The 14,292-nt window shown below is 43.7% G+C and overlaps 2 protein-coding genes across 4 annotated transcripts in view; one reads left to right on the forward strand and one right to left on the reverse strand.

Annotated features, from left to right (window-relative positions):
• Positions 1–646: 646 nt before the first annotated feature.
• The window catches only part of LOC148220306 (activated RNA polymerase II transcriptional coactivator p15), a 35,109-nt gene continuing 21,463 nt past the window's right edge, over positions 647–14,292 (forward strand). For 2 of the 3 annotated variants that reach the window (XR_015799099.1, XM_088155666.1), the window contains exons 1-3: positions 678–827; positions 2,599–2,671; positions 4,322–4,441. Coding sequence is in view for 2 of the 3 variants with exons in the window: in XM_088155666.1 (XP_088011792.1) it covers positions 2,600–2,671; positions 4,322–4,441 (192 nt within the window). In the remaining variant the exon portion in view is untranslated. Of the gene's footprint in view, positions 828–2,598; positions 2,672–4,321; positions 4,442–14,292 lie in introns of all 3 variants that reach the window. The other variant, XM_088155667.1, reaches the window with a different exon arrangement.
• LOC148220307 (syncytin-A-like) overlaps positions 7,983–14,292 on the reverse strand; it is a 28,958-nt gene continuing 22,648 nt past the window's right edge. Inside the window, exon 2 of the mRNA XM_088155665.1 lies at positions 7,983–10,384. Within this exon, the coding sequence (XP_088011791.1) occupies positions 9,024–10,355 (1,332 nt within the window). The 5' untranslated portion in view covers positions 10,356–10,384 and the 3' untranslated portion in view covers positions 7,983–9,023. The remainder of the gene's footprint in view (positions 10,385–14,292) is intronic.

The raw sequence follows: 14,292 nt of genomic DNA on the forward strand, positions 1-14,292 counted from the left end.
CACGAGATAAAGGAAATTATATGATAAAATCATTCTGTTTAAAATCACCTTGTTATGTTATATTATGTTGTATTATGTTACATTATGTTATGTTATATTATGTTATGTTTTCCAAATAAGTTGTATTGGCTACCAGCTTGCAAAATCAGACTTCCCAATAGCCTTTCCTGCCTTTGTCTGATCAATGCTGCCTATCTCAAGGACCAGACTTCCAGAACTTCTCTGGTGGTTATCTACAAGGATGTTTATTAAACCATCACTGCTTATGACAACAACAAAAAAAACCCCAAAAATTATTGATTACAACGAGGAACTACAGTATAAGAAGAGGCTGCAAACCAAGGTTGGGTGGAGCGTGGAGTGGGCAGTGACCCCTCAAGTTCCCCAGCGCGCTGCTTGTTCTTTCTATATCAAATAAAGCAATCTAAATTTTGCTGAATATCGAGACTTTTGTCTGTCATTTATAACACATCTCACAGCCATCAAGTGGAGTGCAGGCCTTCCCTCACCGAGTCTGCAGTCCTGACGGGGCCTGGCTCCAGGTAGGGCCCTGCCGTCGTTCCCATAGGGCTCCCTCGATTGGAATGATGCGGCTGACTAGCCCGGTGGGAAAGGTACGCGTCCCCTTTAAATCCCTCCCCCTGCTCCCTCCCACGTGGTGCAGGGCTGGGATTCTGCGATGAATCTCTTCTGTTTCTGTCGTGGTGTAGAGGAGCTGTGTGCGAAGTGAGACGTGAGCATTTGGGTTCTCTTTTCTCCACCCCCAACTGTAGGGCGCTCGGCATCTCCTAGCCTGGTGTGGGAGAAGCGCGCTGGGTAACCGTGTGGTGAGGCTTTCCCTTTTCCTAGAGTGTCCGCTATGCTCTGTCGGAGGAATGCCCTGTCGTGGAGCGGGTCTGGTGCGGTAGTAGGAGCCGCTGCCGTGTTGGGGGGGGGCAAAGAGGATTTGAGTGAGGGAGAAAATGGTGGTGGAGAACCGCCCAGTTCCATTCACCCCGCACTGGGATCAGGGATCAGGCCCTGTCCGCTGACGACCTCCGATTTCTTTTTTTTTTTTTTTTTTTTTTTTTTAATGTGTGTTGTGTTGTCTTTCCTTCACTGCCGGTAACCTGCATCCTTCTCGCTGCCACCTTGCCCTGGGAGAACCTGGGTGTTCTTGCTCGCGCCCCCCTACCCGGCCCTCGCTCCTTTCCCTTGGGGGGGGGCAACACGAGCCATAGAAAAGAGGAAAAGGGGAGGAAAATGGCGGCAGGCATCCGCCTGTCTGGTGTTCCTAGTTCGTACTCGCTTGTCTTTCTCATGTTACTTTCCCTTGTCTTCGCTTGTCCCGTCTCATTCCATCCTTCCTCTCCCCGGTGCTTCGGTGTCCTCACGCTCTGCTTGCTAGTTTCTCACGAGGGGACACCCACCCCACCCCATTTTTCTTTAGTTTCCGCTCCCATCTTCCTCCATATTGTTACTCTCCCTTCCTGATGCTGACTCTGGAGTCTCTGCAGGTGTCCCGCCCTCCGCGTATCAGACTTTTCTTGTTTGGCTTCCCTATTTCATGTCATTGCTGTGCTTATTTTTGCATTGTCCCGTTCCAGCTCTCCTCTGCCTGCCTCCGTCCTGTAATGTGGTTTATGTGTGCTTCCCATACCGTTTCATTTTTAGTGCTACAGCTTCTAATGTGCTCCAAACTATTACGACAGAATTTACTCTACTTTAGAACTTCATTTGATCCGTTATTATTATTCAGACTCTGTTTTTTCTTTGCACATAGTTTATTTCACTGCCAGTTTAAAAACACTGCTATTCCTTTTTTTTCCTGAGGTATGTTTCTTTAATACTTTATTAGCCTTTCCTAACTAGTTTATTTTGTAGAGTTTCTCCCTGTGATGCTTCTTTTTATTCTGAAATCACAAACGAGCTATTTGTTAGTTTTTAGTAGCAGGCAACATGTTCAACTGCTGTATCTAATCATGTTTGTGTACTAGAGAAATGTAGAAGTTCACCTGGCAGCATGCATTCAAGGAAAGTTGAGTGTCCACTCGTCTAGTAAATTAATATATTCTAGTGACTGATGTGGTAAAGTGGCAATGGAAATATTAATTGCAGTACTGTAGTTCTCTGTAACTGAGATATTTTTAGACTTTTGTATTACTGATGGGAACTTTAACTTCATCTGTGATGACTATGCAGCTTTTAACTCACAATTTCAACTAGGCAAAATGCTCATGTAAGAATATATGTAGTGTTGGGGCCTTAATTGTTTATATTTATGAATGTTATGTTGAGAATTCATCTGGACACCAGTTTTGTATTGCTTTTTTTTTATTATAGTATCTACCATACCTGGGAGAATATGAAACAGGTGAAAAATTGTCCTTTTGTAAGCAGTTCAGAATCTAAAATACTGCATATAAGGTGGTCGCAGCAAAAAGGAGAAGAGTGTGATTGCATCTACAATGTGTATTAAAGGTTATATGAAAAGGCAGGAATATCTTCAGTAGGGTTTTGAATAAGATGAACCTTTACAAACAGGTTTGAAGATGGCTTTCAAGCCATAATGGGACGTATTCCTTGTATAGTGTTCTCATATTATCTTTCTCTTCCTAGAATGCCTAAGTCAAAGGAACTTGTGTCTTCAAGCTCATCTGCCAGTGATTCAGATAGTGAAGTTGAAAAAAAGGTGAACATTATATGCAGTTTATAACTACTGTATTAACTGTTACATTTCAGGCTAGGATTAAGGAATTAGTTGAGTGTTATGTCATAAAATGCATGTCATTCCATACGATTTATCTGACACAAACCCCAAACACCCCCTCCCAAACCAAACCCTAACAAAACTTACTCCCCAAGATTATGGTTTGTGTGGATGCTTTTTGCTTCGCAGTACACTTGTTTCTTAAGATGCATTTTGCTTCATGTTTTTCTGTATGGTATATCTAGCCACAAGCTTTCTGGAATTCTTTGCTGATTTGTGGCAAGTAATAGAATGCTTCTGTATAAGCTGCCTCTGGTGGCAAGAATTTGAACTAATTTTGAGAACACCCTCCCACCTTCATTTTGATATCTGGATTACTTGCAAATCCAAAACAAAAACCTCCACTTGCCTTGTCATCTATGTGCCACTTGCTTATCTCGCTCATGTTCTTTTTTTGTTTCAGAGTCTTATGTTTACTGTAATACCATTTGCTAGTTTCTCACTTAAAAGCAGAGCCAACCGGAATGTTTTTGAGTTGATAATTTTAACATTAATTGTTTTAAATGCATAAATGTAATGTTTTCATTTATTTTAATAGTTATTTAATTTATAAATTTGTATAGATGTGTCAATCATTGCACACAAATTGAATACAACAGTCAATTTATCTTAAGAAATGCTAGGTGGTAATGAACACATTGGGTCTTTTAGTGCAGTTTGCAAAGAGAGTCTGATTTACTGAATTGGTTCAAATGTGACTTGGTTGCACCTAGCAAATTAGGTATTTTGTGAAATTTTAATATGAGAAAATGGTCAAGTGATTGTTGTTGTTGAGGAAATGTATTCCTGATAAGATGTAGTCTAACAATCAACTTCAGTGGGCAGTAAGGTGGTTGGTTTTGTTTGGTTTTTTTCCTATGACAACTTCCCATATTGTTTTGAGCTGTTTGTCTTTAAAAGAGGTTATCTACAATATGATTCTAGCAGGTGAGAATAATTTTTGCTATCTTTCTATTATTCTTTCTTTACAGTGGGCATGATTACTATATAACCATTAGTGGAAATGTAGCACGCTCTGTAGCATCTGCTAACAAAGTAATCTGATTTGCAGGTGATATCGCCTGAATGCTTTAAAAACATGTTTAATTTATCATGCTATGAACAGAGATTGGACTTCCAATTTAAAAAATTCTCTTGAATTTGATTCTTCAGATCCTTTTAAAAATTATCTTACCTCTTTTTTTTTTTTTTTTTTTTTTTTTTTTTACCAGAGTTGTTAGCTGTGCCTCACTTTTCATTGGACTTTCTGGATAATGAAACTTCTATCCAACTTTGAAATTTTAATTAAAACTGACAGTATTACTGCACAAAGAAAGTAGACTTTGCAATGTATTTTGATCTAATTTCTCTTTAAAGCCACATTATTATGGTAAGCTTCACTGAGAACAGAAATAGGCTCATTTGGAAACTTTTGTTTTTGTTCCAGTCTAAATGTACAGTATTGGATTCCTGCCTTCACAAGAGGATGGTGTTAATATGTACCACATAATAGTAGTTTGTGACTTCTAACATAAACTCTTTTTATAACTTATGAGTTGTGGTTCATAATTTTTTTTTTATTCTTGCTCCAAGGCAAAGCGGAAAAAGCAAGTAGCTCCAGAAAAGCCCATTAAGAAACAAAAGACTGGTGAAAGTTCAAAAGGTGCAGCTTCTTCTAAGCAAAGCAGTAACAGAGATGAGAATATGTTTCAGGTAAAATTGATGACTCCCTTGGAGCCTGGTTAAGGTAACCATTTACATAATAATCTGCATAAATTTTATGAAGCTTTTTGAATATTGTGATAGCATAGTGCTTGGTCTCCTGAAATCTTGGCTGAAGGGGATTACGATGCTAGCATGCAGCTGAGATGCTGAGAAAAAACACTGTTAAGTTTCAATAGAGTAAAAGAATCAGAGTTGTGGTAATTGATTCTAACCCTCATGTCTTTGCATGTGGTAATTCTCTGGGAAGTCATTTTGTCTTGTAAATATTAGATCAGGACAGTCTTGGAAACTCAAAATATGGTCTCTTAATTCCTGTTTAGCTAGGTCAAGGGAACTTGACTACTGTCTTCTAAGACACTATCTTGGAATAAGTGTTGCTTGTTCCTTTATGATGCAGGTTTTTCTCACTGAAAATCAAAAAATATTGCAATTTTTGACATTGTCAAAATAGGATGAATGTATGTTTTTCATTACCCAGAAACATTTGTGAGTTCAGGGTATTGCATATCCTGGGATTAGCTGAGGAAGTAATGTATGCTGAAAGCTGTGCAAGAATATGCATAGCTCAGTGTCTTAGTTTGGAAGACAGGTATCTGCTAGGGAAGGCAGGAGCCTCCCTTGGAATGAAAAAGGTAAACCTCCTCCCTCCAAATTATTATAATTTTGAAATTAAGGGGCTGTCAGGCAAAGATATGAGAATAGGAATAACAGTTCTTTACTAGTATGTATAATTAAGCAAACAAACAACAACTGTGGCATTAACAACAAACAGAACCAGGAACCGAGTAACAGCCTTCTTGGCCGCAGGCACTTTCCCCTTTGGTGTAGTGATGGTCACAGCCGGCAGGGGCGCTAGTGACTCCCAGTGAGCAGGGCAGGTGTGATGATTCCCCTGCGGCTGCAGGGGGCGCTGTGGCACGAGCTCGGGGAGCACGTGGTAATGGAGACTTGGCCAAGACGGGAAGGGATGGATGAGAGGCTTTGCTCTACAAACCCCCTGGGGCAGTTGATCTTGGTACCCCAGCAGGACTCTGAGGAGCACCAAGCTGGAATGACAGGAATAAGCAAAAATCCCTGGGTGGTAGATGAGATATATCAGAAGCTCTGCAGCGGTAGCTGGAACTGTGGGATGTCCCAACAGGGCAGGGGGTGTGGGGCTACAGTGTAGAGAAACCCAGAGCAGTGCTGAAGAAGCAGCAGGGCTGGGACAGCAGCAGCCCGGCTCTGAGCAGGACAGGGAGAGGCAAGCTCAGGATTCCTGGGCACATGAGCAGATGGTGATAGGTTCCTCTTTTTGTGAGGTAGATATTAAAAAGGTCCCAGTTATGTGGCTGCTCTCACGAGCAGAGGCTCATCCCCAGAGCAGAAAAAACAACTCTGGGCTGGGTTATGGCGGTGGCAGTGAATTCCTCTCCCCAAGCAGCAGCTTTGACCATCCTCATCCAAAGTCAAGAGAGCTCGCAGCTGCCCCAGCCCCCTCCTCCTCCCCCCGTAACCTTGACTGGCACTGTGTCTGAGACAGAGGCACAGCACTCTATGATCCATGTGACAGAAATCACTTTATTGTTCTGACTTCACCTTAAATACCTTTTCTAATGTTCCTGGGCAAGCACTTGTGATTGGTTGAAAGTTCAGGTTGCTCAGCTCTCTGACCAATAGCTTCTGCAGCTTAGGTTGAGGCTCATTGGGTCAAATACTTATTTATCTCCAAATCTGTCCTATCACTGTTCCCTGGAGGCCTGTCTATCAGGCCAGGCTGCTTCTCTCATATATGGCCAAATTAACTGCTCAGTACAAGCCAGCTTGCACTGTGACACACCCCCCCTTTTCCATCACTTACCTGTCAAATTCTCGGGTATCTCTGTCCTTTGGAGAGAAACTCCCCAGATGAGAGAAATACAACCAGATGCCCTCCTTCCCCCTGAGCTTGGCCACTTTGTTTTCTTAACTTCCCAGTAGTTCATGTGTCCTAGCAACTTATGGGAAAAATTCTATAGGTAAAAAGCAACAAAAGAAAAGAAACCTTACCCCCAACACTCAGAATTCTTTTTTTTAGGGCTGTGGATCAAGGCTTATTAAATGTCTGACTACCTGGCTTGAAAGGGGTAGGGAATGAGAAAGGGACTTAAATTCTTAGAGACTTTGATTCTTAAGTTTGTGAAAAGTTATGTGAGAGGTGCCTGATAAGATGGTTCTGACACTGAGTAAGGTAAAATAAATGGTTTTGGGCTGTAGCTGTGCAAAGTAGTATATGGGGGGAAACTAGTGAAGGCCCATGTCAATTTTCACTTTCCTCTGGATATATAGTTGGAGGGAGAGCTTCAGTTTAAGACCCTGGGCATAACTGCTTGGATTTGTCCATTGAAGAAAGAATATGATACTTTTAGTTTTGCTGGGGCATGCTTTAATCCATGTATGAAAAATGATATAGTATCTTCTACATCTAATGAGGGGAACTGCATTTAGAACTCAAACATGGCATAAAGCCTATATGTTTGGGATTTTTTTGTAATAGGTTCAGAAATTGCAGCCTTGAGGAAAAGTTAATTTTAATGCCCTCCCAATGAAAAAAAAAAGAGAAAAAACAAAAAACAAAGCAACATAACCAAACCAAACAAAGCAAAAAAACCTTTCAAATAAAAGCAAAAGTATTTGTGTGCTCTGATTTTTCAACCATTTTTGACCCAAGGTAATAAAGTAGTAAAAACAGACAGTAGAAGAAACATATTACTCTAAGAGCAGGATTCTTCCAATCTTGACTACAAGACAGAAAAAAAATTCAGTATCACCCTGATCTAAATCATCAGTGTTCTTAAGTTTTTGCCTGCCTTTAGTTACTCAACAACAAGCATTTTTAGATTGTTTGTTGTGTTATGTGCGTTCTTTTTTCATGCAACACCAGCTTATGTATGTTAACTAAGATGCACTTGTTTGAGTGTAGAAATAGCACTGTAGGTCTGAGGATGCTTCCCCTCTCTCCTTTCTATCCAAGAGAGCATGCTAGAAGATCTAGTTGCATGTTAATTTTGTAGGTAGTTTGTTCTAGGAATATTAACAATAGTAGAATCTCTCTGCTTCCCCATGGTAATAAAAATTATCTATGTGCAAGTGATTTTGCAGCATAACTTAGAAGTGTGTCTTCAGTTGATGGAAATGAGGCTGTAAAGCCTCATATGATAGTCAGAAATGCTGTGGCATCCATATTGTATGTGGGAATGATAGCAACTGACGTGAAACTTAGTGGTTTGCTGTTCTACACCTTTGGACTGTGTTCTTAAAGTATACTGCTTCCTTTAATATTGAACTCATTGTGACTGCTGTATTGAGAAGAGTGAGCATTTTCATAAAGATCTACACTTGATTATTTTTGTTTGAAACTAATGTCAGTATAATCGTATTCTTGAAATTTATTATTGCAGCGGTCCCTGAGACTTTACCCTAGTTCCCGACTTGCTCAGATGTTAGGAAGAAGCCTCTGGGACCTACTACATGGATGTGAATAAAAGATAACAAAAGAGGCTCTTTCCCCTCTGGGGAGAATCTAAGGTTTATTTCTTGTGGTCCTCCAGGAGCGAAAAGAGGGCGAGCTCAGGGGACATAGGTCTTTTCTAGGGTCTGTAAGGGGGTGGGAAGAAATTGGATCTCGGCCAACTAAGCATGGCCAGAGGGGAGAGGGACCAGACCACAGGACATTGCAGGGGTCACGGAATCTACCATTTTCAATACATCTAGTGAGTTACATCTCCCCATTTTTTGTTTAACAAAGTTGAAGGAAGGATATTAGGTTCATCTTGATTCAAATTATGATCTTGCCCATCACTTGCAGTAAGTGGGAGAGTTAGATTGTTTTAGGTTTTTCATCTCTATGTGATTGACTACTGAGGTAGAAGGAATGAGACCATTAATAGCCTTGAAAACCAAGTGATACGTAGGATCCCAAACGCCATTATTACAAGGAAAAGAATAATAAAAATTAACAAAATTGTTTTAACTATAGAAGTCTGTAGCGGCTTTTTCCTCGGCCTAAACAGAGTCTTTCACCCTCCTCCGGTCTAGCTCAGGTGTTAGGGTGAGATTTCCCTGGGCCTTAGCCACAGAGACGTAGATAAGATATCAAAAGAGGCTCTTTCCCCTGATAAAGTTACAGGTTTATTTCTCGTGGGTAGTGAGTGAAAAGGGAAGGGAAAAGAGCGGGGGAAGAGAGAGAAAAGAGGGGGAAGGACAGGGTAAAAGCGGGGGGGGGGGGAAAGAGAACGGGGGAAGAGAAAAGGCGCAGGGGAAGAGAGTGGGGGGGAAAAAAGAAAGAGCGGGATCAGAGCGCTTGGGGGGAAAAAGAGTGCGGGATAAGAGAGCGAGGTCAGCGGGTCCTGACCTTTTTTAGGGTCTGGAAAGGGGGGGCGGGGAGAAATTGGATCCCAGCCAGCTCTGTGTGGCCAGGAGGGGAGAGGGACCAAGATACAGGGCACAGCAGGGGTCACGGAATGTACCATTTACAATGTATCTAGGGAACGCAACATCTCCCTGTTTTTTGTTTAACAAAGTTGAAAGAAGGATATTGGTATCATTCAAATTACGATTTTGCCCACCACTTGTAGCTGGCGGGAGGGTTAGATTGTTTCAAGTCTTTCATTTCTATGTGATTGACTACTGAGGTAGAGGGAATGAGACTATGAATAGCCTTGAAAACCAAGTGACGTAGGATCCCGAATGCCATTATTACAAGGAAAAGAATAACAAAAATTAACACAATTGTTTTGACTATAGATGTCCACCACCCTGTGAGTTCCCAGCCTTTGAACAGTCCATTGAACCAATCTTCAGATTCTTGCTTCACTTGTCCGATCAAGTTGTTCATGTTTCGGAGGGCAGCATGGATGTTAGGAGCTTTCGAGGTCAGGTCCATACAGCAAAGTCCTTCAAATTCCTGGCACTCATGTCCGTGTAGTAGCAAGAGAAAATCTATAGCAGCACGATTTTGGAGTGTGGCCTGCCTGGTGATTTCCTCGTCTTCTAGGAGGGAGCTGATTGTGGTGGATGTTAAGTTTGCCTGTTTGACTACCCAACACTCTAGGTGGCCCAATTCGCCTAGAGCTTTAGCTGCTGCAACCCACGGAAGAAACAGGGATGCAGCAATTCTTTTTGACTTGGCCCAATGGAAAATTTCAGAATTACAGTTTGGGTCCATATTGTCTGCACTTCGTTTTTGGATTTTATTACCTGATTTGTTTTTGTGAGTCCAATCGCTAATTAAGGTTTCGTTGGGTGCCAACAGGGACAACCGCCCAAAGGTGCATGGCCCTCCTAAGAGCCGAGAAGGAATTCCTGCCCACGCCCGGTCTCCACAAATTAAGAACAATCCCTTTGGGAGGCTTTTGGGGCTTGAATAAGTTGGGGTATCAGTTGCAATATGGCTTATAGTATTGCACCACCTTTTGGCAGTGAATTCCCCACGATGTTGCATTATGTTGTGGAATTCCTTTATGCTAGAAGGTTTTGGGAAGATTCTAAAGTGAATGCAATATTGTGCTGGGTAGGAACCTAGCAGTTCTAATTCTTGGGGTTCTTGAGCTGTTTTGGGCAAACTTGGCAGCAGCTCTTCTATGGGGTTTTTATTTACTCCAGCTTGCTGCCTATGATTTTTGTGTGATGAAATGGTGTGTGACTCAGGAATTTCATTGGGCAAGTGTGTTTCAAAACTGGCTGAATATTCTCCAGCCTTCAATGGGATTCCTACCAGGCAGGTGGACATAGGGTTTGCTGTTGCTGCTGTGGACAGACATATGTTTTCTTGTTGGAGCGTCTGTGCCAGGGTCACCCAGACGTTCTGACGTGGCTGAGGGACGATCCATGCAGCTGCCAGACTGTTCAGTGTTAACAAGAAGACAACTTGGATGGGGTTCATCACGGGGTTGAGAGAAGAGAAGGTTTTCTCTAGAAGGAAAAACAAACATTATAAAACCTATTAAAAGTCTCTATTTGCCGGAATGCCACCTTCTATGAGGATTTCTTTTCCTTTTTTTCTGCGGCGTCTTCTTTTTGAAGCCACTGCTACCTGCTCCTCGTTCTCCTCAGTTGGAGCAGGATGTTTGGGAACAAACGGTTTCACCCACTTTTGGGGAATCCACCGAGGGCCTGAGGGAGTGGATACACACGCATAGCCACGCCCCCAGGTAACAAGCTCATAGGGACCTTTGATTTCCCAGGTTTCTGGGTCCCTAATCAAAACTGGAGGATCTTGGGATAACTTGAATTGTTTGCTACTGTTAAAGTGACGTACCACAGGTGGACTCATGTTTTCAAATGAACAATTTAGGAAATTGATAGTAAACATGGCTTTGCAGAGCTTCTGCTGTGGAGACATCCACACAGTTGAACTGCTCTGTTTAGCCAAAACCTGCTTGAGCGTCTGATTGGCTCGCTCCACTATACCTTGGCCTGTGGGGGAGTGGGAGGTGCCAGTTTTATGTTCCACTCCCCACTGCTGGACGAATTCCAGGAACTCCTTGGACTTATACGCTGCGCCCTTATCAGTTTTGATTTCCTTAGGGATCCCCAACACTGAAAAGGCTTGCACTAGGTGTTGTTTGGCATGCATAGCCCTTTCTCCTGCATGGGCAGAGGCATAGACTGCACCTGAATATGTGTCAATGCTTACATGAACATATTTGAGGCGACCAAAACTAGGAATGTGCGTGATGTCTGTTTGCCATACCTCACAACTGCCAAGACCTCGGGGGTTTACCCCCATGCCTATTGAGGGCATGGTGTGCAGCTGACAGTTGGGACAGGTGGCCACAATGGCTCGAGCCTGACTCCGTGTTAGCTGGAACTGACGCATTAGACCTGGTGTATTCTGGTGATACTGCTGGTGGCTCAGCTTTGCCTGTCGGAAGATGTCAGGAAGGCGTGCTGGTTCTGCTGGGGTTGCTTGTTCTGCTGGGGTTGCAAGGGAGTCTGCCTGACGGTTCCCTTCTGCAATTTTGCCTGGCAAATCTATGTGTGATCTCACATGCATCACATAGAATGGGTGTTCTCGATGAGAAATCAAATAAATTAGTTTGGAAAGCAACCTGAAAAGCTGCTCATTTTCGATGTTTCTGAGCACTGCCTGCTCCGCCCTGGACACTATCCCCGCTACATAGGCTGAGTCTGTCACCAAGTTTATTGGCTCTGAGAACTTTTCAAAGGCTCTCACGACTGCTGCCAGTTCAGCTACCTGGGGCGATCCTTCCACAAACTCAACATCAGCTTCCCAATGCTGAGTCTGAGGATCTCTCCAAGTCATCACCGACTTGTGGGATGCCCCAGATGCATCCGTGAACACTGTGAGAGCTTTGAGTGTTCTCCTACTCCTTTTCTCACGAGGAATGAGGTGGAATTCCTCATTAAACAGCTTGTGAGACGGGGCATGGACTGATATTTGTCCTCTGTAGCTGTCCAGGGCTAATTGGAGGCTGGCATTGCTCTGGAGCAAATGCTCAAACATCTCTTTAGTCATTTTGTCAGGCGAGTTCTTTCCCTCCTCAGACAGTTTAACAGGGAGGTAAATACATGTGAAGTCACAGCCAGCCAGTTCATACAGTCTGATCCTTGCTTTCCGAATCAGTTGTGCTATTAACTCTTGTGGCTTAGTGATAGTTTTGGATCTCTGGTGGGAGAGGAAGACCCACTCTATGATTAAGAGTGACTCTCTCTGCTCCTTGATCCATTCGAATATTAACCCGTGTAAGTGTGGCAGTTTTCCTAGGATAATGAATTTGAAGGGCAGCTCGGGCTGGTAACAGTGAGCTTGCCTCTCTCCTAAGGTCTTTTGCACCTTTTCGATTGCAGTCTTTGCCTCTGGGGTCAGTTCTCTGGGAGAAAGCAGCTCTCTCTCCCCTTTCAATAAATTGAAGAGGGGTTCTAGGTCCTCATTAGTGAGGCCTAGCCAGGGCCTAACCCAATTCAATGACCCACACAGGGAATGGAGATCTGCTAAGGTTTTTGGATTACAATTAATTTCCAATTTCTGCGGAACAATGGTCCGTGCAGTAATTTCCAGGCCCAGGTACTTCCAAGGTGGCATCCTTTGGACTTTGTCCTCCTGCAATTCAAATCCAGCAGAGGTTAAAACTTTAACCACTAGGTCAAGTGTGTCCTGGAGTAGAGAGTTATCGGGTGCACACACTAGCACATCATCCATGTAATAAAGGATGATGGCCTCCCCTCTCTGGGCACGCACCTTGGACAGCAATGAAGCCACATACCACTGGCAGATGGAGGGACTACATTTCATTCCCTGTGGCAGAACTCTCCAGTGGTAACGCTTTATTGGGGCCTCTCGATTGATGGTAGGAACCGAGAAGGCAAACTGTGGGGCATCCTCTGGGTGTAAGGGAATATGGAAGAAACAATCCTTGATGTCTAGAACAGCCAATTGCCAATCTCTGGGAAGCATTGTTGGAGAAGGCATTCCAGGTTGGAGAGACCCCATGTCTTCAATTACTTTATTTCCCGGAGGTCGTGGAGCATCCTCCACTTGTCTTTCCCTGGTTTCTTTATCACAAAAATCGGGAAATTCCACGCACTTGTGGTCTCTTCTATGTGGCCTTTAGCCAATTGTTCCTCCACAAGCTCCTCAAGCGCCCTGAGCTTCTCCTTACTCATCGGCCACTGTGCTACCCACTTTGGGGTATCATCTAGCCATTTCAACTTTTGGGTAGGGCGCCCCACAGTGGCCGCTTCTAAATATCCCGAGGAGTTTTAGGAATAATTAATTTTACCCCCCACTGTGACATGGTGTCTCTCCCCCATAGAGGGCATTTATAATCTGTAACAAATGGACGGATGCTAGCCAATTTTCCATCCGGCCCGTCAATTTGTACGATGCTTTTTGATATTTTTGCCAATTTGACTCCTCCTACACCCTGGATTCTGCCTGCCACAGGCTGAAGTTCCCAATGTGACGGCCACATCCTCTCGGGTATGATAGTCACATCAGCACCCGTGTCCAGTACCCCCTCCACATGGAGGTGATCTGATCCACGGGTTAGGTTACACGCCAGAGAGGGCTTGTCCTCACCCACCACTTCTGCCCAGTAGACTTCAGGTGATTTTCCATCTACTGGGACCTCCTGTGGAACAGGAATGGCCTGGGCAAGGATTTGTCCCTCAGCCAGGTAATATGGTGGTAGATGACATCGTGCCAAGAGAATGAGGCCAGTTATGCTTCCCTTGATGGTCATGGGAACCACCTCAATCTCTAGGGGTGTGTGCTGTGTCACCGACAACAAAGTACTCACTGTCCAGTTTTATGTGGTTTAACGTCACGTCCTGTGTACTGTTAGGTAAGTCCACTGTTATGACTGTCCAATCAGGTGACCTGAAATGAAAACCTCTGGTAGTCACAAGCCTAAAACGGCCTAGTGGCTTCCAAACCTTGTTAACTGAACCTTTGATATTTTCATTGCCAGACATCCCCACACCCTCTATCCCATCCTCCCCCTTTTTGTTTATGAAGAGAGAGTCTTTTGCGAGTGTGGAGCCCGCAGTATTTATAGCCGAGCGCGCTATGGTGTTAATGGCGGGTACGCGCTGTAAAGTTAGTTTTTTTGTTTGTTGGTTTTCTTCTGTTTCTGGTTGTGTGGACAGTCCCTGGCGAAGTGTCCTGGCTGCTTGCACTGGAAGCAGATGATGTGCTGCAGTTGCTCTGGTGTCATTGGTTGCTTCTTGGCTTCTGGTGTTACAGCTGCCATGGTCCTTGGGTGTGCCAGTCCTGGATTTCTTTCGTGTCCACTGAGCAGTTCTGCTTTTCTGGCGCAAGCTTCCATCATCTGTGCTAAGCTAGGTGCTGGCTCCAG

Source organism: Sturnus vulgaris, chromosome W, assembly GCF_052056855.1.
Source record: "Sturnus vulgaris isolate bStuVul1 chromosome W, bStuVul1.hap1, whole genome shotgun sequence".
Taxonomy (NCBI): Eukaryota; Metazoa; Chordata; class Aves; order Passeriformes; family Sturnidae; genus Sturnus; species Sturnus vulgaris.